At 50.9% G+C, this 27,698-nt stretch overlaps 3 protein-coding genes across 16 annotated transcripts in view; all 3 read left to right on the forward strand.

Moving 5' to 3' along the window:
* Window positions 1-1,889: 1,889 nt before the first annotated feature.
* Window positions 1,890-12,663, forward strand: LZTS3 (leucine zipper tumor suppressor family member 3). 9 transcript variants are annotated; one of them, XM_060285501.1, is made up of 6 exons: window positions 1,890-2,100; window positions 6,609-6,694; window positions 7,316-7,580; window positions 8,071-8,541; window positions 8,879-9,745; window positions 10,086-12,663. In XM_060285501.1, the coding sequence occupies exons 3-6, from the start codon at window positions 7,401-7,403 to the stop codon at window positions 10,782-10,784; spliced, it is 2,217 nt and encodes a 738-aa protein (XP_060141484.1). In that variant the 5' UTR covers window positions 1,890-2,100; window positions 6,609-6,694; window positions 7,316-7,400; the 3' UTR covers window positions 10,785-12,663. The 9 variants fall into 9 exon arrangements, with proteins under 9 accessions (XP_060141484.1, XP_060141485.1, XP_060141483.1 ...); XM_060285502.1 differs by having other exon boundaries at window positions 6,635-6,694; XM_060285503.2 differs by having other exon boundaries at window positions 1,999-2,017.
* A 1,802-nt stretch (window positions 12,664-14,465) lies between these two features.
* UBOX5 (U-box domain containing 5) overlaps window positions 14,466-27,698 on the forward strand; it is a 32,966-nt gene continuing 19,733 nt past the window's right edge. For 2 of the 4 annotated variants that reach the window (XM_030847560.3, XM_030847557.3), the window contains exon 1: window positions 16,080-16,187. The gene's annotated coding sequence lies outside the window, so the exon portion shown is untranslated. Of the gene's footprint in view, window positions 14,560-16,079; window positions 16,188-23,755; window positions 23,889-27,698 lie in introns of those variants that run through there. The other 2 variants (XM_030847558.3, XM_030847559.3) reach the window with 2 other exon arrangements.
* Window positions 14,468-26,056, forward strand: FASTKD5 (FAST kinase domains 5). 3 transcript variants are annotated; one of them, XM_060285498.1, is made up of 2 exons: window positions 14,468-14,559; window positions 23,307-26,056. In XM_060285498.1, the coding sequence occupies exon 2, from the start codon at window positions 23,344-23,346 to the stop codon at window positions 25,786-25,788; it is 2,445 nt and encodes an 814-aa protein (XP_060141481.1). In that variant the 5' UTR covers window positions 14,468-14,559; window positions 23,307-23,343; the 3' UTR covers window positions 25,789-26,056. The 3 variants fall into 3 exon arrangements, with proteins under 3 accessions (XP_060141481.1, XP_030703414.2, XP_060141482.1); XM_030847554.2 differs by lacking the exon at window positions 14,468-14,559 and adding an exon at window positions 16,077-16,187; XM_060285499.1 differs by lacking the exon at window positions 14,468-14,559 and adding an exon at window positions 21,503-22,212.

Consider the following 27,698-nt stretch of genomic DNA (forward strand, 5'->3'; position numbering starts at 1 on the left):
TTTTTTTTTTGAGCTATAATTGACATATAACATTATATTAGTTTCAGGTGTACTTGCTACCATTTTAAGAGCCAAAAGAATGGGATAAGGACAAGAGAGTCTTGATGGGGATAGTTTGAGATTCAAGAATTCTATAAATAGTCAAGCCACCATGTGTGTAAAGACAGTAGAAAGGCATTCACACCTAGGGCAAAGACTTAGAAAAAGGTAACATCCCAGAGTTCTCCTTGAAATCACCAGTCAAGTGGGAGATGAGTCTGAATGAGGAACAGAAAAATTAGTGCATAAAAAACTGGCAGTGACATTGTTACTAATTAAACGAAGGGTTCGCAAAAGCCAAAAACGATTGAAAAAGAGGATTTTTTGACTTAAAAAAAAAAGTGTAAAAACAAAAGCTGGGTCTAGGGCTTCCCTGGTGGCGCAGTGGTTGAGAGTCCGCCTGCCGATGCAGGGGACACGGGTTCGTGCCCTGGTCCGGGAAGATCCCACATGCCGCGGAGCGGCTGCGCCCGTGAGCCATGGCCGCTGAACCTGTGCGTCCGGAGCCTGTGCTCCGCAACGGGAGAGGACACAACAGTGAGAGTCCCGCGTACCGCAAAAAAAAAAAAAAGTTGGGTCTATCATCCTAGATTAAGTGGACAGATAAAAGTAAGTGTGAGGGCAGCAGGCCAAGAGATGGAAATTTCTCATTACACAACGAGGAACATAAAAATAAATGATTTGTCATTGACTTTAATAATTTGTGAAATATAAACTGCATTTTTATTTGATAAAGGCAACAACCAGGAGAATTAAAAACAGGCCTTCTGCATTGCAAATCACTATAGCAGATAAAAGCAAATATGGAAAAATTCAGAAAACAGGAAATAGCCAGAAATAAAAACCATAAAATAAGATGACAGATGACCAAACAAGTCATCTGTTAACAGTAGAGCTACAATGGGTTAAATGCCAGCCGGAGTGGAGACGCTGCAGTTTTTAGGACAGACACTTTGTGCCTCCAGGCTCTTGCTAATTCTGAACCCTAGGCCTGGCTTTCTTGTCTACCCTGTTCAAGGCTAAGGCCTCACTTCCAGACAGACTTCTTCCTCCCGGCAGTCCTCCCGGGCCACCAGGGGCGGAATGAGCACTCTTCTCACAGACCTGGCAAGCGCGTGCGAAGCTGGTGCTCCAGATCTGAGACGAACCACCTTACTCCCTCTCACTCCGAAGGGCCGGGCATCCTGCCATGTTCGGCCCACAGGGTGAAGCAGTCAAACCCTGCTCGATTGTAATGTTATGTCTTTTTCCTTGTCAACCGCCTTTTCCCCCACGACGGTGATCCTCCGCGACAATCAAGTTTCAAACCGGTTCTGATTGCTGACGGACAGTCACGACCCGCGAAGCCTCCCCTATGCCCGCGAAGGGTCTTCCAAGCGCGTTGTCGGATCCACTCCAGACGTCTCGCCCCGCCCCCACCTTGCAGACTTGCAAGGTCTCCACGGCGTTCGCTGGGAAGTCGCGTCCCGAAGAACGGGAGCGCGAGAGGAATAGGGCTCGGTGCTTAGCTTCTAGAGCCCCTTCCCCAAGCCAGAGGGGCTCCTCCCTGTCGCCAAAGATGTGGGGTTCAAGGAGGGCGCGGTCCTACTGGATTTGTTGAAGAGGAGAGACTGGGGGCTGAGCCCAAGGGTCTTGAGGGTTAACAGGGAATAAGCAGGGGGCTCAGGGCAGACTCGCGGCGCCCTGGGGTGGGTGAAAGAGAGGGGTCCCACGCGCGGGCCTGGACGCAGCGACGAAAGGGTTAAGGCATTGGGCCCCGCCCCAGCCCCGGGATTGGCGGGTCCGGGGGGCGTGGCTGGAGGGCGTGCCCGCGTTTGCCGCAGCCGCGAGTGGGCGGGGCCCAGGCGGGGAGCGGGAGGGGCGCGGAGCGCAGCCGGGCCCGCGCCTCGCGCCCAGCCGGGCGGGCTTCTGGCTGCGCCAGCTAGCCGGGCTGGCGGCGCCCGCGCCGAAGACCCCGCACCGGACCCTGAGGTAGCGAGTAAGTGAGGCAGGCCCACTGCGGCGCCCCTCCCGGCTCCGACCTGTCTGTCGCCTTGCCCGCTGCACCGCGAGGCTCATTCGGTAGGACCCGGAGCCGGGGAGGGGGCGCGTCCCACTGCTGGGATCCTTGGGGGTGAGGGGAGTGAAGATGAGGCCGATGATGTCATGGATGCTTCGCAGGGCCTGGGGGAAGGTGGCGGCCGGAGGGGGTGCGGCCCGGATTATGTCACCTCTTCCCTCTGCGCCCCGCCCCCCGGGCCACACGCCTTGGTGGGGAGCACCGAGAGGTGCGGGAGGGATTCCCCCCACCGCAGAGACCACCCCACCCCCGGGCACCTTCTCGGGATGGCCTGTGGCCGGGGTCTCTGTCGTGGGCAGCGCCCGAGCACCCGCCACCCCCCACCCCCACCCCCGTGCGGGAGGCTCGTGTGTGCGCGTGTGTGTGCTCGGGGTGTGTGTGGGGGGGCGCTGTCAGCCCCCTCACTCCTGAAACATGGGATTTATCAGAGCCAGGATCTAGGGGATGGGGCCCTTCCCCCTTTGTCGCCAAGGGAAGATGGATCTTCCCTCACACATCCCAACCAAGAAGTTCTGGAGACCTCTGCACCCCCAAAAGCCCTACAGTGCCCCTGATACCTTTTCTCCCTCAGTCCTTTTTCTCGGAAGCCCTTCCTGATTTTCCTGTCCGATTCACTGCCTCTTTGCATTGCTCATAACTAGCATTCCCACACACATTCTCTCTGTATCTCCTCAGTGCTAGGGGCCAGAGATCCAAGACTCTGCCGTCCGTTCCCCCTGGGGGTACTCACAGGCCAGTCTCAGAATGAAATATCCCTGGAGTGGCCTGAGCCAAGTGCTCCAAGACCACCCTACCCCCTCTCCCAGGGTAGATCAGGGATGCTCTCCTGGGAGGCAGCATTTGGATTGGTCCTTGAAGGATGCAGGATGGGCACAGAGAGCTGAGAAGAGATTTTGTGTGTAGAGTGGAGAGGGGCTCAGGTCAAGGGAAATAGGATGAGCAACAGGAGAGGCCTTGGGGGCCCTGCTTCAAGCTCTGCTCTGGTTCTGAGGGCTGAGAGGAATGCCAGGCATTTACCCATAATACATTCACTTCTTAAGATTCCTGTAGGGTAGGTGTGAGAACCCACGGTGGAATAACCTGCATGCAGTTCCACCCCTAACCAGCTGAGCTGGGATTTACACTTGGAGCTGATACCTCCATAACTCTGTCTATTGCACTTGGTGCAGTAGAATTTGGGCAGAGCACAGACAAGATCGGCTTTGCCCTTTAGAAAGGGTCCCTTGGCAGCTGCACAGGGGAGGGAGTGCTGAGAAAGAAAGCCCAGTGAGGAGCCCCCCGCAAAGATGCTGGCAGGAGGGGCTGCTGAGATCTTTAGGGGGTGACTGGGCTGAGCTTAGGGCCTCTGAGACCCAAGAGAAGGGTGGGGTATTCCTAGTTTTGGGAGGGACACAGCTACGGTGGGGTGGGTGGTCACTGTAGGATGGAAGGACCTGCCCATGTAACCCCCAGGTATTGTCTCTTTGGCCTGTTCATGACCACTAATACTGTGTGTAATGTCCTAGGCACTGAGAGCTGATAGGACAGAGATAGAGGCAGAATCGGGCAACAGGCTGTCATCCCAGGTTGTTGAGCTGAGGCCATGAGCCTGTCTTTGCCGACCACACTCAGCTACCTGGGCTAGTTCAGGACCCAGACCCACAAATGAAGCTCAAACCCTTCCCCTGGGCTCAGTTTCCACCTATCAGGGAAACATACGCCCCTGCTTATCCTACCAGTCCCTGCTGGGGTTTTGTGGAAAGAAGCTGCAGCAGCCCAAGCTTGGGAGAGAGAAGGGGCAGGGAACGCTTGTATGGGGCTGACCATAACAGGTTAGAATTATGGCAAGAAGCTGTTTGGAGAGCGAGACTCCAGGGAGAGCTGCAGTGGGTTGGTAGTCAAAGATTCCCCAGGTAAACCACAGGGATAGGAGGCTCAGGAAACAGTTCTGGGACCTCATTTCCATCCATCCAGGACTCTGGGCATCCAGGCCTTCCTGGGGACCACACACAATCCAGGGAAACAGTAGGTCTGGGTGGAATATGATCAGCCCCAACCTATGGTCAGATTCTCCTTTACTGAATCTCAGAGAAGGTAGTATTGCATGTTTGTACTGCACCTTACAGTTTGCAAAGAACCTTCCTGTCACTCTCATGATCAACATGATCACTTCTGAGGTTTGCTCCTGTCCACATCCAGGCTTTTGGTGGCGCCCCCTTGCCAAGATCTCTAATCTCACTATTGATGCCTTCCTTCAGGATATCACCACACTCAGGTTTCTACCATGTTAAATTCTAAAATTAGAAGAGAGCCCTTGGATCCCAAACCACCTTAAATTACTGCCTTCTCTGGCCTCCTCTTAAAAGAGAGGGGAGGCTTCCCTTGTGGCGCAGTGGTTGAGAGTCCGCCTGCCGATGCAGGGGACACGGGTTCGTGCCCCGGTCTGGGAAGATCCCACGTGCCACGGAGCGGCTGGGCTCGTGAGCCATGGCCGCTGGGCCTGCGTGTCTGGAGCCTGTGCTCCGCAACGGGAGAGGCCACAACAGTGAGAGGCCCGCGTACTGCAAAAAAAAAAAAAAAAGAGAGAGAGAAGGGAACTCTTCCATCTTTCCCTCCAGACCCCCCTCCTACTCCTGTAGTCTGGCTCTGCCTTGCACCACTTTTCTGAAATCATTCTCTCATAGACACGTGATGTTTCCACCTGCCAAATTCAGGACACCCCCGCCAATCCCAATTTTACCTGGTCCCTTTAAAAAATTTTTTTTAATATAAATTTATTTATTTTTGGCTGCGTGGGGTCTTCGTTGCTGGGCGCGGGCTTTCTCTAGTTGCAGTGAGCGGGGGCTACTCTTCGTTGCAGTGCGTGGGCTTCTCATTGCAGTGGCTTCTCTTGTTGCAGAGACGGGCTCTGGGCGTGTGGGCTTCAGTAGTTGTGGCTCACGGGTTCTAGAGCGCAGGCTCAGTAGTTGTGGTGCACTGGCTTAGTTGCTCCGCGGCGTGTGGGATCCTCCCGGACCAGGGCTGGAACCCGTGTCCCCTGCATTGGCAGGCAGATTCTCAACCACTGCGCCACCAGGGAAGCCCTGGCCCCTTTTTTAACACTAGGAGCTGCCCCCACATTCTTGCAGCCCACTCCATCTTGGTCTTCAGGGCCTGCCTTCTCCTGGCCTTCTTCCCACTCCCACACCACCTCCCAGTCTTCTGGGGCTCTACCACTCGAGCTCCATGCTGGGCGCCACCCACACCACCCTTGAATGCTCATGATTCCAGTCTCTCTTTCTATCCGGTATGTGACAGATATCTTTCTCTGGTCTTCCTCAAATCACCCATTTCCCCCAAACATTCTCCTTCTGTCAAGTTAAGGGTGTCACATCCATCCTGGTGCCCCAGTCCAGATTCCTCCCTTGCCCCCACCCCCTGAACACCATCTGTATGAAATTCTGTCCGTTCTTCCTCCCTGCCCAGATCTTCCCACTGGTTCTAAGCCTCAGGCCTCACAGCCTCCACCCTCTCAGTCCCTAGCTGCTCCCTACACTGCATCCAGAGATGGCAAGAGAAGGGGGTCATGCTTAGAATGGGAGGGGGATATCTGGGCTGGAGTACACTGGGAGTGGAGACAGCATGGCCAGGGTGAGTCAAGAGGCATGTAGGGCTTCCCTGGTGGCGCAGTGGTTAAGAATCCGCCTGCCAATGCAGGGGACACGGGTTTGAGCCCTAGTCCAGGAAGATCCCGCATGCCGCCAAGCAAGTAAGCCCGTGCACCACAGCTACTGAGCCTGCGCTCTAGAGCCCTTGAGCCACAACTACTGGGCCCGCGTGCCTAGAGCCCGTGCTCTGCAACAATAGAAGCCACCGCAATGAGAAGCCCACGCATCGCAAAAAAGAGTAGCCCCCATTCACCGCAACTAGAGAAAGCCTGCGTGCAGCAACGAAGACCAAATGCAGCCAAAAATATATTTAAAAAAAAAAAAGGGAGGCACCTAGGTCACCAGATGAAAGGAGGCACTCACTCTCAGGGTCCTGCACTTGCTGATCCTGCACCTAAATTGAGCCCTAGGTGCCTCTCTTGACTCACCCTAGGTCTCAGCCTTGTGGGACATGTGGAACAGATTAGCTTAAGGGAGCAATGTAGTAAAGTCCTGTTCTCCACACCTGGGGGGTCGGGGGGAGATGCTGATAGAATGGAATTTTACAAAGTCAGTGTGGACTGGTTTGTGGTAAGTTTTCCAACCACCTAGGGCTGTAATTCCAGGTGTGATGGCCAGAAGACTGAAGGGCAAGAGTTTTGTTAAGGCTCCCCTGGTCAAACACAGCATTAAAAATGGGCATATGGGTAGAAGACAGTTTGAAGTGCACTCAAGGGGCCGAGGGCTGCTACCAGTACCCCTTCACCTTGGCAGAGAAGGAAGGCTCCCTGCCTGGTTTCTGGTGGGAACAGGGGTTAAAGGCCTGAAGGGCGCCCCCTGCCATTTCTGGGCCACGTATTTGAGCGTCTACACTCACAGCAGGCACTGCCTGCTCCCACTGCCAGGCTGGACATGAGGATCTCTGGGGCAGGTCTTCCCAGGTGCGGACTTGAGACAAAGGAACCAGGAAGCGGGGCCTTCCTGAGCGCAGGTAACCCGAGGCCCTGCTCCCCCTGCTTCTGTGGGCCGGCCCTGGGGGAGGAGGGACGCACGTCCACTGAAGGGCTCAGAGAAATTCATGGTGAACTAAGCAGGGTCAAGGTCCACAAGGAGCGGGGGAGGGGAGTAATCCAGGAAGTCTTCCCGAAGGCAGTGAATTCTTGGAGGGGTTCTGCAGGCGCGGAATCCTCCTGGGCGCCGCTGGGCACGGAGGCCCCGCTCCTGCCCCCGCCCACTTGTAGGAACAGCAAGCCAGGAGGGAGGCATGGCAGGCGCCCGCGCTGGCGGCGCTGCGTCCTCTGCCCCGGCCTCAGCCAGCCCGGGGGCCTCTGCTGAGGTACTGACCATGGGTAGGGGGCCCTCTCGTGCCAGGCCCCCATGCGGCGGAGTTGGAAAGACCTCCGGGAGGGCCCTCTGCTAGGCGCTGCAGCTGGGGTCCCCGGCAGTCCGCGAGGGGCGGGGCATGCCCTTGGTGGCCCAGATAAGCGCCGCCGCGGCAGCTCCCGCCCACCAGACCCCCAATACCTTTGTCCCCTCCCCGCGCCCGCCTCCCTGGGGTGCCTGGCATGCGGCAGCTCTGCGAGGTAGGTCCTCCATTCCTCCCATTTCGCAGAGGAGAAAACTGCAGTCCAGGATGGCTCAGTCGGCCCGTCCAAAGTCGCGCAGCTGGTCCTGGCCGAGCTGCGAGAGTGAGGCACATGGCCCCTGCAGACCGGGCCTCGGAGGGTCCAAGGCTTGAGGACCCGTCGGCCCCCCACCCCCTTGGAGAGGCAAGGAGAGGATCCTGCGCTGGTAGTGAGCCTCCACTTCTGCCCTTGACTGCAACACCCTGGGTTAGGGGCCCGGGAAGGACTCCCATCCACAGTTTTTGGATAGGGGTGGGTTTCTCTCCCTCCCTTAAGTTCTGAGGTTCCCTACTGAATTCAGGTACTGCTGTCCCCTTCCAACCCCATCTCCCCAGCCCATGAGGTTGGGATATAGGGGTCCAGACCCAGAGTAAAGTACACCTGAGTTCTGGGGGTTGCAGTTAAGAGTTGAGGGGGTCACTGTGTCTGGGAGGCTCATGAAGGAGGTGGGTTTGAGGTGGGAGTTAAAGAATGGAATACTGAGCAGAGCAAAGCTAGGAGGGTAGGTGCATAGTCCCTGGGGGTTGGGCTTTGTCAGGTGTGCAACGGGCAGCCCCTATTACCAAGCTATCATTATTTACCCAGCCCCATTCCTTTACCTTGGGTGTTTGGGAACTCTTGTACCCACTATAAGGAAGGAGACACTGAGGGGCAGGGTGCAGGTGGTGCCGGGTCGGGCTTGCATGGGATGGTGGGAGTGGAGGTGGAGCTGACCTATCTGCTTTCCCACCTGTGCCCACAGTGCCCTCCTGGCTTAGTCATGGCGAAGCTGGAGACACTGCCTGTGCGCGCTGATCCAGGGCGGGATCCCCTCCTGGCCTTTGCCCCTCGGCCCTCTGAGCTCGGACCCCCAGACCCTCGTCTGGCCATGGGCAGTGTGGGCAGTGGGGTGGCCCACACTCAGGAGTTCGCCATGAAGAGTGTGGGCACCCGCACGGGGGGTGGGGGCAGCCAAGGCAGTTTCCCTGGCCCCCGTGGCAGTGGGGCCAGCAGGGAGAGGCCAGGCCGCTACCCCTCGGAGGACAAGGCTCTCGCCAATTCACTCTACCTCAATGGCGAGCTACGGGGCAATGACCACACAGATGTCTGCGGCAATGTGGTGGGCAGCAGTGGTGGCAGCAGCAGCAGCGGCGGCAGTGACAAGGCCCCACCACAGTATCGTGAGCCCAGCCACCCACCCAAGCTCCTGGCCACCTCTGGCAAGCTAGACCAGGTCAGTCCCTGGGGCCTTTTCCTGGGGCAGGAGGCAGCCCATAGAGGAGGGTGAAGTGGGCCTTCTTGGACGTTTTGGGGTTGTAGGGGCTGAGATAGAAGCTGGGCTGGGGAGCCTTGGGGGCCAACTCCAGCTGGTAGGTCTAGGGCAAAGACCTGGCTGTGAGGGGGGCAGGTGGTGGATATAAGGTGGGACTCCAGCCAGGAGGGACTCCCAGGATGGAGATCCAATGGGGGTGGGAGGTGGGGCTGAACAAGTCTAGATCAGAGGGAAGAGACTGGGGGCAAGGCTAAGGTCCCATCCTGATGTCGACTCCCCCTTCCTTGCTTTTACGCAGTGCTCAGAGCCGCTAGTTCGGCCTTCGGCCTTCAAGCCTGTTGTACCCAAAAATTTCCACTCCATGCAGAACTTGTGCCCCCCCCAGACCAACGGGACCCCTGAGGGACGACAGGGCCCTGGTGGCCTCAAGGGTGGACTGGACAAGTCTCGGACCATGACCCCAGCGGGTGGGGGAGGGGGCGGCCTCTCAGACTCAGGCCGGAACTCACTCACAAGCCTGCCCACCTACAGCTCCAGCTATAGCCAGCACCTGGCGCCCCTCAGTGCCTCCACCAGCCACATCAACCGCATTGGCACTGCCAGCTATGGTAGTGGCAGTGGTGGCAGCAGCAGCGGTGGTGGGTCAGGCTACCAGGACCTGGCAACCTCTGACAGTGTGCGGGCCTCCAGCAAGAGTGGGTCATCCTCATCCATGGGGCGGCCAGGCCACCTGGGATCAGGGGACGGCGGAGGTGGAGGCCTGCCATTTGCGGCCTGCTCACCACCCTCGCCCAGTGCTCTGATCCAGGAGCTAGAGGAAAGGCTGTGGGAGAAGGAACAGGAGGTGGCAGCTCTGCGGCGTAGCCTGGAGCAGAGTGAGGCGGCAGTGGCCCAGGTGCTGGAGGAGCGTCAGAAGGCCTGGGAGCGTGAGCTGGCCGAGCTGCGGCAGGGCTGCAGTGGGAAGCTGCAGCAGGTGGCCCGTCGCGCCCAGCGCGCCCAGCAAGGCCTACAGCTGCAGGTGCTGCGGCTGCAGCAGGACAAGAAGCAGCTGCAGGAGGAGGCAGCCCGGCTGATGAGGCAACGGGAAGAGCTTGAGGACAAGGTTGCCGCCTGCCAGAAGGAACAGGCCGACTTCCTGCCCCGGATGGAGGAAACTAAGTGGGAGGTGCAGACTGGGGGGTTGGGCATCTCCCTGTGTCCCCTTCCTTCTGTCTCTCTGGAGAAACCCAGAGCAGCAGCCCACAACTATCACAAGGGGTGTGAAGGTTGTGCAGGGATCAATTAGGAGTGTCTGTGAGGACCAGAGCTGTCCCAGGCTGTGTGAGATTAGCCATGTCTGTCCCAAGTCTGAGGAGGGAAGCCTGCATGTCATTTCTGCCATGATGACGAGCTGACCCTGAGCCCTGGGGCAGCTTGATGCCCTGGGGCTGGATATGGGGGCTGGGGTGTGGGTGAGCAGAGCTCTGCCTTCACCCTGACTTCTCTTCTCACCTGTCCCTGCCCAGGTATGCCAGAAGGCTGGGGAGATTTCCCTACTGAAGCAGCAGCTGAAGGACTCGCAGGCGGATGTGTCCCAGAAGCTGAGTGAGATTGTTGGGCTGCGCTCGCAGCTGCGGGAGGGCCGGGCCTCACTGCGGGAGAAGGAGGAGCAGCTGCTCAGCCTGAGGGACTCCTTCAGCAGCAAACAGGCCAGCCTGGAGCTGGGTGAGGGCGAGCTGCCCTCTGCCTGCCTCAAGCCGGCGCTGACCCCAGTGGACCCGGCCGAGCCGCAGGACGTGCTGGCCACCTGCGAGAGCGACGAGGCCAAGATGCGCCGTCAGGCTGGGGTGGCTGCTGCCGCCTCCCTGGTTTCCTTGGATGGGGAGGTGGATGCTGGGGGGGAGAGTGGGACTCGGGCCCTGCGGCGGGAGGTGGGGCGCCTGCAGGCTGAGCTGGCAGCTGAGCGGCGAGCCCGGGAGCGCCAGGGTGCCAGCTTCGCAGAGGAGCGCCGAGTGTGGTTGGAGGAGAAGGAGAAGGTCATCGAGTACCAGAAGCAGCTGCAGCTGAGTTACGTGGAAATGTACCAGCGCAACCAGCAGCTGGAGCGGCGGCTGCGAGAGCGGGGGGCTGCGGGAGGTGCCAGCACGCCTACACCTCAACATGGGGAGGAGAAGAAAGCCTGGACCCCCTCCCGCCTCGAGCGCATCGAGTCCACAGAAATCTGATCCCCTACCTGGGCATGTGGCCTTTTGACAAATACCCAGTCAAAGGCCAGAGTCCCCAGTGTCCCCCCCTCCGCCATCTCTTTTCCCCATCCCCTGTATCCCCAGACCAAAGAGGTTCTCAAAGCAGCTGTGACCAGGCCCCTCCCCTCCCCTCCCCTCACTGGGTGTCTCCCAGCTCTACCACTGCCCCTCTGGGCAGCCCACTCGACCCTCCTCCCAAGGAGGAAACAGGGGAAGGGCAGAGTGAGTGGGGATGAGGAGCCCAGGCAGCAGGGGAACTCATGCTCCTTTTCTTGGCACTCCCTTGTTGGAGAGGTGGCAGGCCTTGCAGTGCCATGAGGTGCCCAGCTCCTTGGTGGGTCTGGGCTGCTACTGTCGGCCACCCTGTGTCCAGAGATGCTCTCTGTACCCATCTCCTTGGCCACGTAACCTGAGGGGGCTTGCGTGCGTTCTGCCAAAGCTGACACCTTGGACTCCTGGCCTCTCTCCTTCCAGTACTTTTCTCCCTCCTTGGGCAGATTGGCAGGACAAACGGGAGCAGGTGGCCTACCTGTGGTTGAGAGGGCTACTTGCCCAGCCCCTCCCTGCCAAGGTCTCTTGGACTCAGGCCTCAGAGCCTGGCCTGGTCCTGAGTGTGTGTCCATATGTTGTGTGTTGGAGGAGAGAAGGGCTGGGGCTGGAGGCTCAGTGCCCAGGGAAGATCTGCCATCCTATTCTTGAGAAGGGTCACCTGGAGGCTTCTTAGCTTTACCCTCACCCTTCTGACCAGGATCCCACAGGACAACAGCCCCATCTGCTTGGCTGACCCCACACCCAGGGCCACTGTCCAGCTCTAACTACAGCTATTAAGTGCCACCTGCCTCTCAGGCACTCCCCTCACCTAGTTTCTGAGGTCACATGAGTGTCTGTGATGTCTTCTTGTGTTTTCCCTGACTTGATTCCCTCAGCCACCTTCTGCTTTCGTGCTCAGCCTATTGCTTTCATGCTCAGAACATCATTGTCTTAGGCCATCTCTTCCCCCAAACCTCACCTTTTCTTCCAGTAGAAAACTGCTTGATCTTTGGTGCACTGCCCACTTCCAAGTTCCACTGGGCCCAAGCTTGAGCCTGAGGCCCTTGTTTTGGGGGGTGGGGGTGGCTATGATTGCTCTTGAAGAACAAGACTGAACTGAGAGGATCACTGACCTCTGGGTCCCAGAGGCCTGAAGTAGCCCAGTGTTTGCCCAGGGTAGGCCTGGCATGGCCATCAGTGGGGACTGGGGAAGCCAATGTCACTTCCTCCTCTGGGGGCCCTCTCAGAGTCCATCTCCCCAAAATAAGAAGGGAAAGGCAAATTTCTAACACACCAGCAATAAAAATCAGAGGAGGCTTGGCCCTCAGCCCTTGTATTTCTCTCTTTTTACTCTCTCCTTCCCACCCACAGACTGGGTTTGTGGGGCAGGGTGGAGGGAGCTGGCAACTACTGTGAGCAATTCCCCGACCCCTGACCAGCCTCCTCCCATGACTGGTGACTGTTTAACGAGCTGTGCATCCCCCACAAAAACAGGAGTGCCTCTGTGGCCTCTGTCCTTCTGCACAGCCCTTTCCAGTGCCCCTCACCAGATCTCTGAGCTGGGTGGGGGGCTGTCCTGGCAATCACTGCCCATTCCACTCACCCTTCACTGCACCTGCCCCAGAAACTGGGCCTGGGCCAGAGGGGCAGGGGGAAGAGGAGGCATTAGTAGGTTAAAAAAAAATAGAAAAAAATATGAACAGACTTAGCTTTGGGATTTCCAACCACAAAAGAAATTATATATAAATATATATAAATATATATCTCTACCACATGTGATGAAAAGACTTCGTTTTCTTTTCCCAAAGAAATAAAATGGAGAAAGCCTCTTGAGTGGCACTCTTTCGGCATGCTTGTGTCTTTGCAGGTGTGGGAGGTGAGGCTGGGTGAGGGGGGTGTGGAGGGCAAAGCTGGAGTAAACATTTCCCAGAGGAGGCATGAGACTGGAGGTGCTCACTGGGCCGTGCCAGGAGGTTGGCCCAAAGCCCAAGCTCCTCCCTGTTGCCCAGGAGGAGTAGTAGTTCCACGTTTCTGCCCAAAGGGGCTTTCTCTTCAGCTCAGACTGTTGCCAAAAGGGTTTCAAACTAGTTCCAGCTCAGAATCTGGATAACAGACTGCTGGTCAGAAGGCAGGTGATGCAGGACAACTAGATGCAGCCTGCAGCATCCTGAGCCACCTTACAGTGATTAGCCAAAGTCTGAGGGCAGAACACATGAAGGCTGAGAACCGGTTTGTAATTAGTGGTGAGGCCCCAAAGGCAGAAGCGACCCAAGCGTGCTTCAAGTAGGAAGCTGTCCTTTATAATTCCTTTGGTCATCCTCACAAAGACCCTCAATCAAGAATGCACTCTGCTACGAGTAACACAACCTGATACACAGGACCTCAGAGTGGTTCATTTTTCCTCACCTGACAAAAAGTCTGGACATAAGCATCCTCTAAGTGTCATAGGTGTTGGTTCATCAAGGACCTAGACTTTTCATCCTCCTCCTCTCCCATCTTTTGCATGTTCCCTCCATGCCACAAGGCGGCAGCCACCGCTGCGTGAAGTGACTGAGGCAGCAGCACTCTATCATGAAAGTAAAAGCTTTCCAAGAAGCTTCACAGCACCATTCCCTTTAAATTTTGTGGGCTGGAACTGAGTCACATGCTCTTCTCACTTCAGGGGAGCCTGGGAAATTGAGTATTGGCAAAGAGGAACGGGATTGTCGTGGCTGCCACGGAGCCGTTACAGTTCATTTCATCGCCTAGGCTCTCTCTCTGGGTTCTGCTGGCAAGGACAGAGTCGTAATTAGCAACTCACAGTGTTTGCTCTGGTCCAGCCCCGGTGAGAGAACCCTCTCTGAGCAGTGGTGTCAGTGGTCTAGGGCCCAAAATGCTCACCCCCCAGGCAAACAGTGCCCTCCACAGAGCTCAGGAGTTGGGATGCCAGGCTTGCCTCTCCTTGCAGTGAAGTGTCCTCCCTCTCAAGACGGTGCCCTGGAGGGAGCACCATTTCTCAGGTCCCCTTCACAGCCCTTAGGATGGGCGGACCAGCAGCCAAAGCACGGACAAGGTGTGACCACCCTGATCACACTGATCGTCTCCAGTGCCCCCAGGGACGGCCGTCTGGGGCCAAGTCCTCCTGGAAGTCTCGAGAGTCTCTTCCCTGCCTAGTTGCCCATACCCACTCAGGTGGGAGCCCGCCTACTTGGGGAGGTGGAGGATCACCCTGGCTCATCTGCCAAAGCTCTGGCCTTTTCAGCCCAGCTCCTCACATCCATTTCTCCTAACAGGCTCGTCTATCCATCACTAACTCTCCTCCTGAGAACGCTTTCTAGATATATCTCTATTATAAATGCATGATTACCTCATTGAGCAGATAAGAAACTTGGCTTAGAGAATTTACGTGACTTCCCCAAGGCCATAAACCCTGTGTAGCGGTCTGAGATTCCAACCTGTATCTAGGCTATTCAGTGACTTTCAGAGCCGTCCATCCACAGCGCGGTTTTCCCTTCGCAGGTCCTGTCTCTGCAGCAACATCTTCCTGTGGAAAACGTCTTTGGAAAACGCTGACAGAGTCTTTTGAGCCTCGGCCGCACCCGTCACTCGCACAGCATACGGAAGTAACGGGCAGTTGGCCGGAAGTGGGGCTGTGCGGCCCGGGGGTAGCTGGAGGAGTCGCCGAGCCGCGGCCACTCGCGGGAGTGGCGACTGGTGTTGCGGCGCCCGTGCTCCACAGGCTCAGGTGAGTGACGGCGGCCAGAGAGGAGGCCGCGGCGGCGCTCTCTGCCGAGCTGGGCTGCGCTTCCCGGCGCGGGCTGCGGGCACCTGTCCAAGGCCCGGCTCTAGGGAGAACCTCGGCGACCCGGAGTTCTGTGGCCTTTGGCAGGCTGCTTACCTGAACCTTGAGTTTTCCTCTGTGAGACGGAGATGATAACAGTACTTGCTTCACAGGTCTTTTGTGAGAGCGTAGTGAGATATTCTGCCGCTTCTCTTATCACACTTCAATCTGCATGCGATTCACTGGAATCTGGAGGTTCGGATTCTGTAAGTCTGGGGTGGGGCCTGAGATTCAGCGTTTCTCACCAGTTTCCACGTGAGGCTGATGCCGCTGCTCCGCAGGCCGCACTTTGAGCAGCAAGGCCTTGCGGCATTTTGCTCAGTACCTGGGAGAGGTTGAGTCTTCAGTAAATATCACTACGATATATACCCTTTCCCCATTTTTTAACAGATAGTTTCTGGTTGCACAAGTCTAAGGGTGTTATTGATGTCCCCCTCCCTTTTTTCTCTCCAGGGAAAAGAAAAATAATTGCCATTTCTCTTTCCGTACAAATCATGACACAGCTCTTCTTTCCTGACTCGGAGCTTTGGGCCCTCTCCATACCAGTTACGTGCATGGGCCTCCTCGGGTGATGCTTCATTGCCCACTCACTGCAGACCCTTGGACGGTGCTTCATCCTGTGGAGCTGGAGCCAAGTGCTTTAGCACCAACATGGCTAATGTTTTGTGCTTTAGTCATTTGTTGCTGCTGGAACCTGAATTTATGTTTTCTGCACTTTGCTCACACTTTGTGAATAGTAAGAACGGTCACCTAGATTCTGTGACTCACTGCTCTGAATGGCCTTGGGCAAGCTCTGGGATGAATTTGCTTCTGCCTGGTAGACCAGAATAAAACCTAAAGACTCTGTGCTGCATAAGACAGCTGAGAAAGTGAGGTTTTTGGCAGTTATGCACATCTAATTTGTCAGTATGATTTTCTTCCCCATTCATTGGTTTATTTTTCCTGGTCCCCAACAAAGCCTTGTCATTCATCATGCAAATAAGTCAACTTTGATACCAAAGAATTCTGATGCTTCCCCTTCACTTGTCTGAGATACTATACTGTGCAGCCTTGCAAATCTAGGAAAACAGATAAAGCCAAATGTTCGGTTGTGCTAACAGTGATAGGTACTTGGACTGTTTATTTGGAAATTCTTTCACATGGTTGTGGGTGCAGGTAGTTTACATGTTGGGATTTTTGTCAATCTTCTCGTAGACTGCAGTGCCTAGGAAGTTCGTTTTTTGCTATTTTAATTCTCAGGGCTACTCAACATATTATTTGCTAAAACAAAAATGGAGTTTGAAGTATCCATTTATTTGTGGTAATTTTATCAGGATATAAGTGGGTTAAATTTTTCTAGCAAAAGAATCAAATCAGAATTAAGGGATGAGATCCGGTAACTGGTAAATTGAATATGCTGAGGGTGTCATATACTTAATCTACAGTTAGCATGGCTGCCTTCCTCCGCCTGGCTCCCCTCCTCTAACTTCTGGACTGTAGTTTAAAACGAAGCTATTCGGCCTTGCTCAGACCTGTACCTGGAAGGTGGAAAGGTAAGATTTCTCGCTCTTGTGAAATCACATCATTCAGGGTGGTTTGGGCAGTGCCTTTCAGAACAGCCATGGTTGGTCCAGTGGTCTCTGAGGCTCCACTCTGGTTCTTTAGGACCCCTAAAGAGGAGATGGGAAGGAGAGTATCCTTGGGGCACTTAACTAGGAAATGGGTTTTGTGAAATGATGTCACATAAATTTGAACCTTTAGAGGAGACATCGGGAGTTATTGATTGGGCATCTCATAGTGTTCTCTTTCCAGCTTTCTTATGGATTGTCTGGGAGCCCTTACGTAAGGAGGAACTAACTCTCAGCTATATTTTTCTCTATCTGGGCAAAACATTCTGGCCTCCTCTCTTTTGTATTGCCTTTTCCCCCCACTCTTCTGCTTTATTGGTTCTGTATCTTCCTTGTGTTTCTTCCCTTTCCTTCTCCACAGTACTTAATACCCAGCTTCTGAAGTGGTTATATTTCAGATCTGTATACATAGGTATGGTGTCTATACAGTTGTGCTAAAAGTTACATGGTGAAAAAGTGAGTAGCTGCTGTTTGCCATTTGCAATTTCACTCTGCATGGCTCTAAGATTATTTATTTTGTCATCGTTCTGTTACTGGGCATCCACAGAGAAGTTCTACAGACAATAGGAAGTGCTTGTACTAGAAATAACTTTTCAGCATTTTCCTTGAGTATGTAGGTTTCTTTCTTTTTTTTTTAAAAAAATATTTATTTATTTATTTAATATTTTTTGGTTGTGTTGGGTCCTCGTTGCTGCACGCAGGCTCCCTCCAGTTGCAGCGAGTGAGGGCCGTTCCTCGTTGCAGTGCACGGGCCTCTCACGCAGTGGCTTCTCCTGTTGCGGAGCATGGGCTCCAGGCGCGCGGGCCTCAACAGTTGTGGCACACAGGCCCAGTAGTTGTGGCTCGAGAGCTCCAGAGTGCAGGCTCAGCAGTTGTGGTGCACAGGCTCAGCCGCTCTGCGGCATGTGGGATCCTCCAGGACCAGGGCTTGAACCCATGTCCCCTGCATTGGCAGGCAGACTCCCAACCGCTGCACCACCAGGGAAGTCCCAAGGTTGCTTTCTCTATCCACTGATTGTCTTTTTTTTTTTAATATTCATTTTTATTTATTTATTTTGGCTGCACTGGCTCTTAGTTGCAGCATGTGGGATCTTCGTTGCGGCATGTGGGATCTAGTTCCCCGACCAGGGATGGAACGTGGGCCCCCTACATTGGCAGCGCGGAGTCTTACCCACTGGACCACCAGAGAAGTCCCTGATTGTCTTCTTGAAGAACACTTTAATTTCCTGTTAGAACATGCATTTTGTAAATTTAAGTTTTTAAATTAAAAATACATGGCTTGGGGCTTCCCTGGTGGCGCAGCGGTTAAGAATCCACCTGCTGATGCAGGGGACATGGGTTCGAGCCCTGGTCTGGGAAGGTCCCAAATGCTGCGGAGCAACTAAGCCCATGTGCCACAACTATTGAGCCTGTGCTCTAGAGCCTGTGAGCCAGAACTACTGAGCCCATGCGCCACAACCACTGAAGCCCACGCGCCTAGAGCCCGTGCTGCGCAACAAGAGAAGCCACCGCAATGAGAGGCACGCACACCACAACAAAGAGTAGACCTCACTCGCCACAACTAAAAGAAAGTCCGTGTGCAGCAACGAGGATCCAATGCAGCCAAAAATAAATAAATAAATAAATTTATTAAGAAAAAAAATACATGGCTTATGTAGTTGAATTCCCTGGTGGCCCAGTGGTTAGGACTCTGCACTTTCACTGCTGAGGGCACAGGTTCAGTCCCTGGTCCAGGAACTAAGATTCCACAAGCCATGCAGCGCTGCCAAAAAAAAAAAAAAAAAAAAGGGCAAATAGTTTGACAGATCTTATAACACTAAAATTAATTTCCTTTCTTTTCTCCCTCCATTTTTGTTACCCAGAGTCACTTTTCAACTATTTGCCTGTTTCTTTTGGCATTCATTGGTGTATTTCTAAATAACATTTGTGTTTCTATTTCTTGATTTCTAGGATATATCTATGTCTATAAAATCTCTTGACTTCTTTGTTATGGACTTTGATGCTCTAGGTCTCTTGTATCACTACTCAGTTTTCTTCTACCCCACTTCCCCTCCCTTTAATGTCCCAACATAGGTTGCTCATAATTTTTGGTGAGGCAGATATTCAAGGTTTATATAAGTAAGATTATGTAAATATTGTTTACAGCTGAGTAAGGAGAGTAATATAACATTTTCTGTCTTGTACAACTTTTTTGTGTTGTTTGGAATTAATCATTTTTGTTGCTGTTATTGGCTTGGTTTTCCATCTACCTATTACTTGTTCATCCTCAGATTACCCATCAGAAATGTAAATCTTCTCTCCTATGTAATATCCATCTCCTCCAGCATAAACTAGTTGCTCTTTGTGTCTGCTCACAGCTGTAGTCCTGGGATCTTCATCATTATCCTGGGATTTCCCTTTACTTCCCTTCTATGTTGAACTTATGTATAAACTTCAATTATAGTTCTCTTTACCTTAATACTGGGGCATCTTGTTTTTGTTTTTGTTTTTTTTCTGCGGTATGCAGGCCTCTCACTGTTGTGGTCTCTCCCGTTGCGGAGCACAGGCTCCGGATGCGCAGGCTCAGCGGCCATTGCTCACGGGCCCAGCCGCTCCGCGGCATGTGGGATCTTCCCGGACCGGGGCACGAACCTGTGTCCCCTGCATCGGCAGGCGGACTCCCAACCACTGCGCCACCAGGAAAGCCCGATACTGGGGCATCTTGTAAACTCATTCCTTCATGTAGATTTTGGTCTTTGAGATTTTCTTTTTGTTCTTTTTATAAGTAGTATATACTAGTGATAGCTAGGATCTTACACTATTAGAGGTACGAGGGGCTTTTGGGCTCACCCAGTTCTAGTCCTCTAGCTTCCTGGCACCTGGAAACCGTATAGATTGTTTGGGGTCCCCTCCACACCCCTGTCTGGAATCTGACTCCCCTTCTTGTCTCTCCAATACACTAGCAATGTGGGTTTTGGAATCAGATAATCTTTGATGTGATGTCAAACCCCATTCTGTCCCTTGGCTGTGTAATCTTCAGCAGGTTTCTTAATCTTGTGAAGACTCTTTTTACTTATCAACAGTATGGAGATAATAAAACTTACCTTACAGAAAAGTTGTAAGGATTGGAACTGATGCAGATAAAGCAGCTCATTCAAGGCTTGCCACAGTGGAGACCCTGAGACAATTGTGGCTCTTGTTATTTCCATCTTGGGACGTAGCCTGTATTTTTTTTTTTGGCTGTGCCGCACAGCATGTGGAATCTTAGTTCCCAGACCAGGGATTGAACCCGCGCCCCCCTGCGTTGGACGCGTGAAGTCTTATCACTGGACCAGCAGGGAAGTCCCTTAGCCTGTATCAAAAAGAGCCACATCAGTTCGAAACACTGGATCTACACCAGTCAAATGATGTACCACGTGGTTCTTTTGTTCATTTCAGGACCACATACAGTAATCTCATTAAGTACTCTTAGGTAGTATTAATTGCAGTAACTTAAATTATTTAATGTGCTTTTAAAATTATATTATTTATAAAAGTATTTGTTAAATTAATCCATGTACTCTTCTATTTAACAGTTTTAACCCCAATAAAAAGGAAAAAAAAGTGAATTTATCAAAGGTGTAGCAGAAAGTCTCCCAACAAAGAAGCTACATAGTTACTTTCCTTTTATAAAAGTTCATTTGGAAAAACCCGAATGAACTTTTTGGCCAACCCAGTGTATTTTAAGTGATGGCACTTGTTGTGTTCTGTTTGTTCCACTGACTATTTGTATGTACTTTTTCATGAGTGGATGCCTGACACACACTTATTGTGTAAATCACCCTCCTCGTTCTGGAGAGACATAATGGGTTTTCAGTTTTTTTGCTATTGTTAAAAAATTTTTTTTTTTTTGCGGTACGCGGGCCTCTCACTGTTGTGGCCTCTCCTGCCGCGGAGCACAGGCTCCAGACGCGCAGGCCCAGCGGCCATGGCTCCCGGGCCCAGCCGCTCCACGGCATGTGGGATCCTCCCGGATTGGGGCACGAACCCGTGTTCCCTGCATCGGCAGGCGGACTCTCAACCACTGCGCCACCAGGGAATCCTCTTAAAAAAATTTTTTTTGTCTTTTTTTTTTTTTTTAAGTTATTTCTTCAGATCTAGTTCCCAAGATGAGAAGAAGGACTTTGAACAATTGCTTTAGTTGCACGTTGTGTTGAATTAAATTTAGATTCCAGGTTCCGAAACAGGTATTCTTTCTTTTTTTTTTTTTTAATATTTATTTATTTGGCTGCGTCAGGTCTCAGTTGCAGCACGCAGGACCTTTGTTGTGGCATGTGGGCACTGCGGTGTTCAGGCTTCTCTCTAGTTGTGGCACGCAGGCTCCAGAGTGTGCGGGCTCAGTAGTTGCAGCATGCGGGCTTAGTTGCCCTGCGGCATGTGGAATCTTAGTTCCCCGACCAGAGATCGAACCCACATCCCCTCCATTGGAAGGCGGATTCTTAACCACTGGACCACCAGGGAAGTCCTCTGAAACAGGTATTCTTAAAAGCCCTGTCAGCTGAAGAGTTCCATTAATTGCTCTCTCCTTTGTTCCCACCATGCCTGTGCTGCAATATTAATTGAGATTCCTAGTGACTATTTTGAGGCATAAATCTTTAATTATCATCTAAGTGTTAAAGAAAAATTTATTTCAGTACTGTTTTTCTGATGTTTTCTAATTTTTAAAAAGTGGGCCATATGCATTCATAGGAGTAAGCTAATGGTCTATAGCAAACTTTTTCTGTAAAGGGCCAGATAGTAAATATTTTATGCTTTGCAGGCCATATATTCTCTGCCAAAATTACTCAACTCTGCTCTTGTAGTGAGAAAGCAGCCATAGACAATATTTAACAAATGGCCTGGCTATGTTCCGATAAAACTTTACTTAGAAAAACAGATGGAAGGGGACTTCCCTGGTGGCGCAGTGGTTAAGAATCTGCCCGCCAGTGCAGGGGACACAGGTTCGAGCCCTGGTCCGGGAAGATCCCACATGCCGCGGAGCAGCTAAGCCCGTGCGCCACAACTACTGAAGCCTGCACGCCTAGAGCCCGTGCTCTGCAACAAGAGAATCCACCGCAATGAGAAGCCCACGCACTGCAACGAAGAGTAGCCCCCGCTCGCCACAACTAGAGAAAGCCCACGCGCAGCAACGAAGACCCAACGCAGCCAAAAATAAAAATAAATTTAAAAAAATTAAAAAAAAAAAAAAAACAGATGGAGGGCTGGATTTGGGCTCTGAGCCATAGTTTGCTAACACCTGATCTATAGCATCTGGACCCACAGATTGAAACATAGTGGGCAGAATGGTCCCCAGGCCACAGTAAGAAACCAAGCGTATAAAGGTTTGGCATGAGAGAATTCCATTCTGGTTCACAAAGAAATTAGAGCATACATTTCTGCCATCCAGAGAAGCCTGTGTAGCTGGGCTACCTGAAAAAAGCTACTGGCCTGCCCTGCAGTCCTCTATTTCTTATGCTGTGGGCTCTGGAAGGCAGGGACTGACGGGAGTTGCTTAGGCATTTCAGAAAGTCATTCTGGCACCCTCAGAACACTCATGGGATTTTCTGCAGCAAGAGCCCTGTCTGGTCCATATCTTGGCAGCTTAGGGCTCCCTGGGTTTTCTTTGTCGGGCCTTGGTATTTCTCAAGTGGAGGGAAAGACAATAAACATTGAAAGCAAGAGTACAGCAGAGTCATTTTCATAGCCTCTCATGGTTTCTACTATAGGAGAAAAATGGGACTTGGGCTGCTCACAGGCAGGATAATCAACACCTGACTCACTGGAAGCATCGCTAATCTGCCTCCTCCAGAGGAAAGCTGTGCTGTCCCCTTGTCAGCAGGGCAGTTGCATGAATTGGTACTCCCTGAGCCCAGCTTTGAGATGCTCTTTGTGTCCCACCCATGAATTGACAGTGAGTAGGGCCTGGGCCTTCTGCCCTCCCCCACCAAAGTGGGTGAGTTCTTTATTTTTTATTGGAGTATCGTTGCTTTACAATGCTGTGTTTCTGTTGTACAGCAAAGTGAATCAGTTATACATATAGATATATCCCCTCTTTTTTAGTTTTCCTTCCCATTTAGGTCACCACAGAGCACTGAGTAGAGTTCCCTGTGCTGTACAGTAGGTTCTCATTAGTTATCTATTTTATGCATAGTAGTGTATATATGTCAATCTCAATCCCAATTCATCCCACTCCCCACCCTTGGTATCCATACATTTGTTCTCTACGTCTGTGTCTCTATTTCTTCTTTGCAGATAAGTTCATCTGTACCATTTTTTCTAGATTCCACATATAAGCTATATTATATGATATTTGTTTTTCTCTTTCTGACTTAATTCACTCTGTATGACAGTCTCTAGGTCTATCCATGTCTGCAAATGGCACAATTTCATTCCTTGTGAGTGAGTTTTTGAGTTTACTTCCCAAGTACATGACTACTCTGTGTTAGTGATTTAGACTGGAGAGGTCTGGAAGGAGGCTAGGCATCTTCTAAGAGGTACAGGAGCAGCATTAGAACAACCAAATTCTGTAATCAAAAGGAGGAACAGGGAAGGTTGTTGTGGGTATAATTAATTAAACTTTACCCCAAATCCCACTTTTTACTTTAGCTGTTAGTATGGCAGCTTTTACCAACTTTCTTATTCTCCAAGTGTGCTCTTTATGTGTTGATATCAAAGAGGTGGAATACATTGCTCACTTTTGTTCCCAGCTTTCTTTTTGGAAATCTGCCTGCCTCCTTCCTGTTGGATGTTAGTGGAACAGCTGTTTCTAAGCATAAAGGAAGTCTGTCCAGAGGACAAAGGAAGTTCAGACTGAGGAGCAGTCCGAAGAACTGCCCAATAGTACCCTGGGTTTGGGGCTTTCCTGTGCCTTTACGCAAGATACATGGGGTTTATCCTTGATGTATGCTGTCTTGTGGTTTGGGCGTTCACCAGCATTGAATTTACTTGAGTGGACAGTGGTGTAGTTTTAATCCATTTTTTATAGTGTGTAAGTTTTGGTATTATGATAGGTGGAAGCCACTTACTCTTCATCTGCCCTTCTTTCAGTATCTGGCACCAATTCTGGCCCAGTCATTTGTGATCCATGGCTCTTGTGATATGCCGAAGATTTCCAGGCAGTTTCTGTGGAATGCCTTCTCCTCCAGCTCTAATCAAGAACCATGTAAACAAGAAATTGCTTGGTCAAACCAGTGAGGACTGTGTTCTGACTGCCAAAATGATCAGTTCTGACACCAGAATGGCAGCCACTCTCAAGCTGTTAAAACCTTTAAGATATCGAGCTTTTTGCAATCCTTTTACCTACATTGCAACCCAAAGTGTGGCATGTTGGAATATGAGAAGCTGCACATGGCGCAAAGGACAGGACTCTCCAGAAAACAGCCTCTGCCATCCTGCCAAAAAAGTTAACATTTGTAGCACTTCTGCTTCTGGGAGAATTCTGACAATTAGCAGTACCCTCCCCGGTTTGGAATTCAGCAGGGCTTCTGCCTCTAAGGCCAGCACGTTGAAGCCGGGCTCACCCAGGGCCATGAGAGTTGATGAAGAGGATGTAGAAACTTTTGATTCCTTTGAAGACCCTCGAGTTTTCCTACAGCTAAGACCAGAATACCAGCTTCACAGCTATAACAGGTCTGAGACTTGTCAGCCCCTGTCTGTTTCAGAAGGTGAACTAATTTTGCACAAAGTCACAGTTTATCAAGATAATCTCCAGCCTCAAATTATTGCTGACTATTTTTGTAAGCTGAGCTCTTTGCCTGCAGAGCAGCATCCTGTTTTGCTGTCCAGTGCCAGCTTTGCTCTGCTCTGCCAGCTGAGTGTGAAAAACATAAATCTCTTTGATGCCCCAGATCTGATCAGTATTTTGAAAGCCTTTGTCAGTTTAGGAATTCCTCATTCCCATTCAATGCTAGATGTGTTTGAAACCAAATTTTGCCATAAGGTATGGGAGGTGAGTCTGGATCAACTTCTCTTGGTGGCTGACCTCTGGCGGTACTTGGGCCGCAGAGTACCTCGGTTTTTAAAAATCTTTTTTAGTTATCTTAATTTGCACTGGAAAGAGCTATCCTTGTCCCAGCTGATTCACTTAATTTATATTATAGGTGAAAGTCGTCAGGCACCCCAGGACCTAATGAAAAAATTGGAATCATTAATCCTCAAGTATATAGATTTGATTAATTTAGAGGAGGTTGGTACAATCTGTTTGGGGTTTTTTAAATCTAGTAGTAGTCTCTCTGAATTTGTCATGCGGAAAATTGGAGACCTGGCTTGTGCTGACATGCAGCATCTGAGTAGTTATGCCTTAGTGAATATTCTTAAAATGTTCCGTTTCACTCATGTGGATCACGTAAATTTCATGAAGCAGTTTGGACAGATTGCTCCTCAGCGAATTCCTTCCCTGGGAGTTCAAGGTGTCATGCACCTGACTCTTGCCTGCTCGGCCTTACACATCCTGGATGAAGGAGTAATGAATGCTGTAGCTGCTTCTTTGCCTCCTAGGGTAGCATACTGTCGAAGTAAAGATGTTGCCAAGATTCTGTGGTCATTTGGAACTCTGAATTATAAGCCACCTAATGCAGAAGAGTTTTATTCTAGCCTGATAAATGAGATTCACAGAAAGATGCCTGAGTTCAACCGATACCCAGAACACCTGCTCACCTGCCTGCTGGGCCTGGCATTTTCTGAGTACTTTCCAATAGAGCTCATAGATTTCGCTTTGAGTCCAGGGTTTGTCAGGTTAGCTCAAGAGAGAAGTAAGTTTGAGGTCACCAAGGAGCTTTATACTCTTGATGGTACAGTTGGCATTGAGTGTCCACATTACAGAGGCAATCGTCTTAGTTCTCACCTTCAGCAAAAGGCATTGGAAATGCTGTGGAATTTAGCAAGGAAGGATATGAACTCAAAGCCTGAATTCCTAGAAGCTCTCTTTTTACTTGAGACCATGTTGGGTGGGCCCCAGTATGTCAAACACCATATGATTTTGCCTCATACCCGATCTTCTGATTTAGAGGTTCAGCTTGATGGTAACATGAAGCCATTACCTTTTAACAGAGAAGCCACACCAACTGAAGATGTAGCCAAATTAAGGCTTAAGCATGTGGGAATCAGCCTTACAGATGATTTGATGAATCAGCTACTAAAAGGGAAATCAGGAGGGCATTTGCAGGGGGAAACTGAGTCAGACAGTGGGCAGCAGCCCATGAAATTAGAGGAGGAGGCGGCCATACCTATGGGGGGCTCCCTTTTCAATACGGCAGACAGATTGGAGGCCATGGAGATGGCTGGCCTGTGTCCCCCGGCCTGCAGGCAGGTCCCACAAGTGAAGCTGGCTATTCAGTTAACAAACAAGAACCAGTATTGCTATGGTTCCAGGGATCTGCTTGGACTACATAATATGAAGAGGCGGCAGCTGAATCAGCTTGGATACCATGTGGTGGAGTTATCTCACTGGGAATGGCTCCCACTACTGAAACGAACTCGCTTAGAAAAGCTGGCCTTTCTCCATGAGAAAGTGTTCACCTCTGCTCTCTGAAGGGCCTTCAGGGTCATTTCTAGTCATAAATGCTGTAGATGTGCACTGTGCCAGGTGTTGTGAAACAGTTATAAAAGCCAGAATGTAGATTTGGTAATAAAATCATCTGTTGAGGAGACTTGGTTGTGTTCTTGTCTGTGGCAGATAGAAGCTAGCATGCGTTAGTTACTGTGAATTAATTGTAACCTGGTTCAGTTGTATAAGTTTCTGTTAATTTGTGCAGGTAAATAATAAACATCTTAAAATGTCTTATGGTCAAGTAACTCCTATCTCATTTTCCTTTCAGTTTACCGGCCTCATCTCATGGTTATTTTGAATTTTTAGGACAGAAGTGTAGTCAGGCATTGTCTAAAGCTCATTTTAAATAAGTGATTTTCTTATACTTTGTTTTAAGTAAGAATCTTTTACAGCTTCACTTACATTTCACCATTTTTCCCCCATTCATGTTTTCTTCACACCCTCTGAAATTAAAGTCCTTTTCATTTTCGTTTAGATTTGATTGGTTGTCGTTAGTTGCTCGTTCTTCCTGTTTCAAAGAGCCATTTCAGAATTACCTTACCTTCCTCTTAGCTCCCTTGTCTGCATTTCTACTTCTCTTATATAATTCCTCCTCGCCCCACTCCCAAGGATATTTTCTCCTTAAAATTGGACCTAGAAGAGTAGAATTACATGAGTGCCTGTTGGGCCAGTGGTTCCCAAATCTGATGACCAGGCAGAATGTTTTTCATGGCAAGTAGCTCTGACAAGAAGGAAATGTATTACTCCCATAATAGGTAGTCTAGGGGGCTTCAGGTTTGTATTAGAGCCACAAGCATAAGAAGATTATATATATGTAAGAAACTTGATACAGGTAACTTTTATAAACACTTGGGGTCTATGAGAATTTGTTTTAAAATGGACTCCTCCCACCATTATTTAGGTTTTCTCTCAAAAGTCATTTCCCCATCCATGCTAACTAAAATTACCCCATTGGCCTTTGATCATGCTCTATCACCTTCAGCTTCATTATCCTCATTGCATTCAGCAGTATCAGAAATTATTCTTTATTTACTTACTGGTTTCCCTGTTGGAAGGTAGCTCCTTGAGTTAACTTTGTCTAGAATTTATCTGCAGTGCCTAGAATGGGTCCTGGGACATAATAATGTTTAGTGAGTGTGGTCAGGGAATTTAGAGTGGTTAGGCATTGCTGGAGAGTTGGGGGTAGAAGGAAGGCAGAGGGTGGGGCTAGAAAGAGAGAATATCTGGGTCACAAGCCTTATGGCCTTGCTAAAGAGCCTAGGTTTACAGGGGCTAGAGTGCCTCTAAAGGGTCTAAGTCGGGGAGTAATTGGAGAGATTCATGTTTTAGAAACGTTAGGTAAAAAGCAGGATAGAACTAGATTGAGTGGTGGGGGTGTGTGAGATCAATCAGGGAGAATATTTCACAAATGTGTGCAAGAGCTCATGTGAGAGACAATGAAGGCCCAAATTATGGGAATGGAAAGTTTAAATTTCAGAGATGTTTGGAAGGGGAAAAAGATCAATACTTGCTAATTGATCAGTTTGGGGAATGATGATTTTAGTGCCTAGATTGATAGCGAGTCAGCAACTAAAATTGAGACTAAAGCAGGAGATGTGTTTGGGTACAGAGTTAATGCTGAGTCTGCCCGGGTCATGCTGAGATGGGCCTCTAGGCAGAAGGGTCCAGGCTGGGGTCTCAAGTGGGCATGAGGTCAGATGGCAGAACCATGAGTGAAATTTCCTAGGACAGGTGGAAAGTAGGTTATTGCAGGTAGGGAGGGGAAAAGATGACCAAGAGTAGAATACCAGAATTTATAGGGAGGGCAAAGCAAAGGGATCCAGTGATAAAGGCAGGAAAGGAACAGATAATCAGACTTAGGAAAAAATAGGGGCATAGAAGTAAGTCTGGGC

This window comes from Globicephala melas, chromosome 15, assembly GCF_963455315.2.
Source record: "Globicephala melas chromosome 15, mGloMel1.2, whole genome shotgun sequence".
Taxonomy (NCBI): domain Eukaryota; kingdom Metazoa; phylum Chordata; class Mammalia; order Artiodactyla; family Delphinidae; genus Globicephala; species Globicephala melas.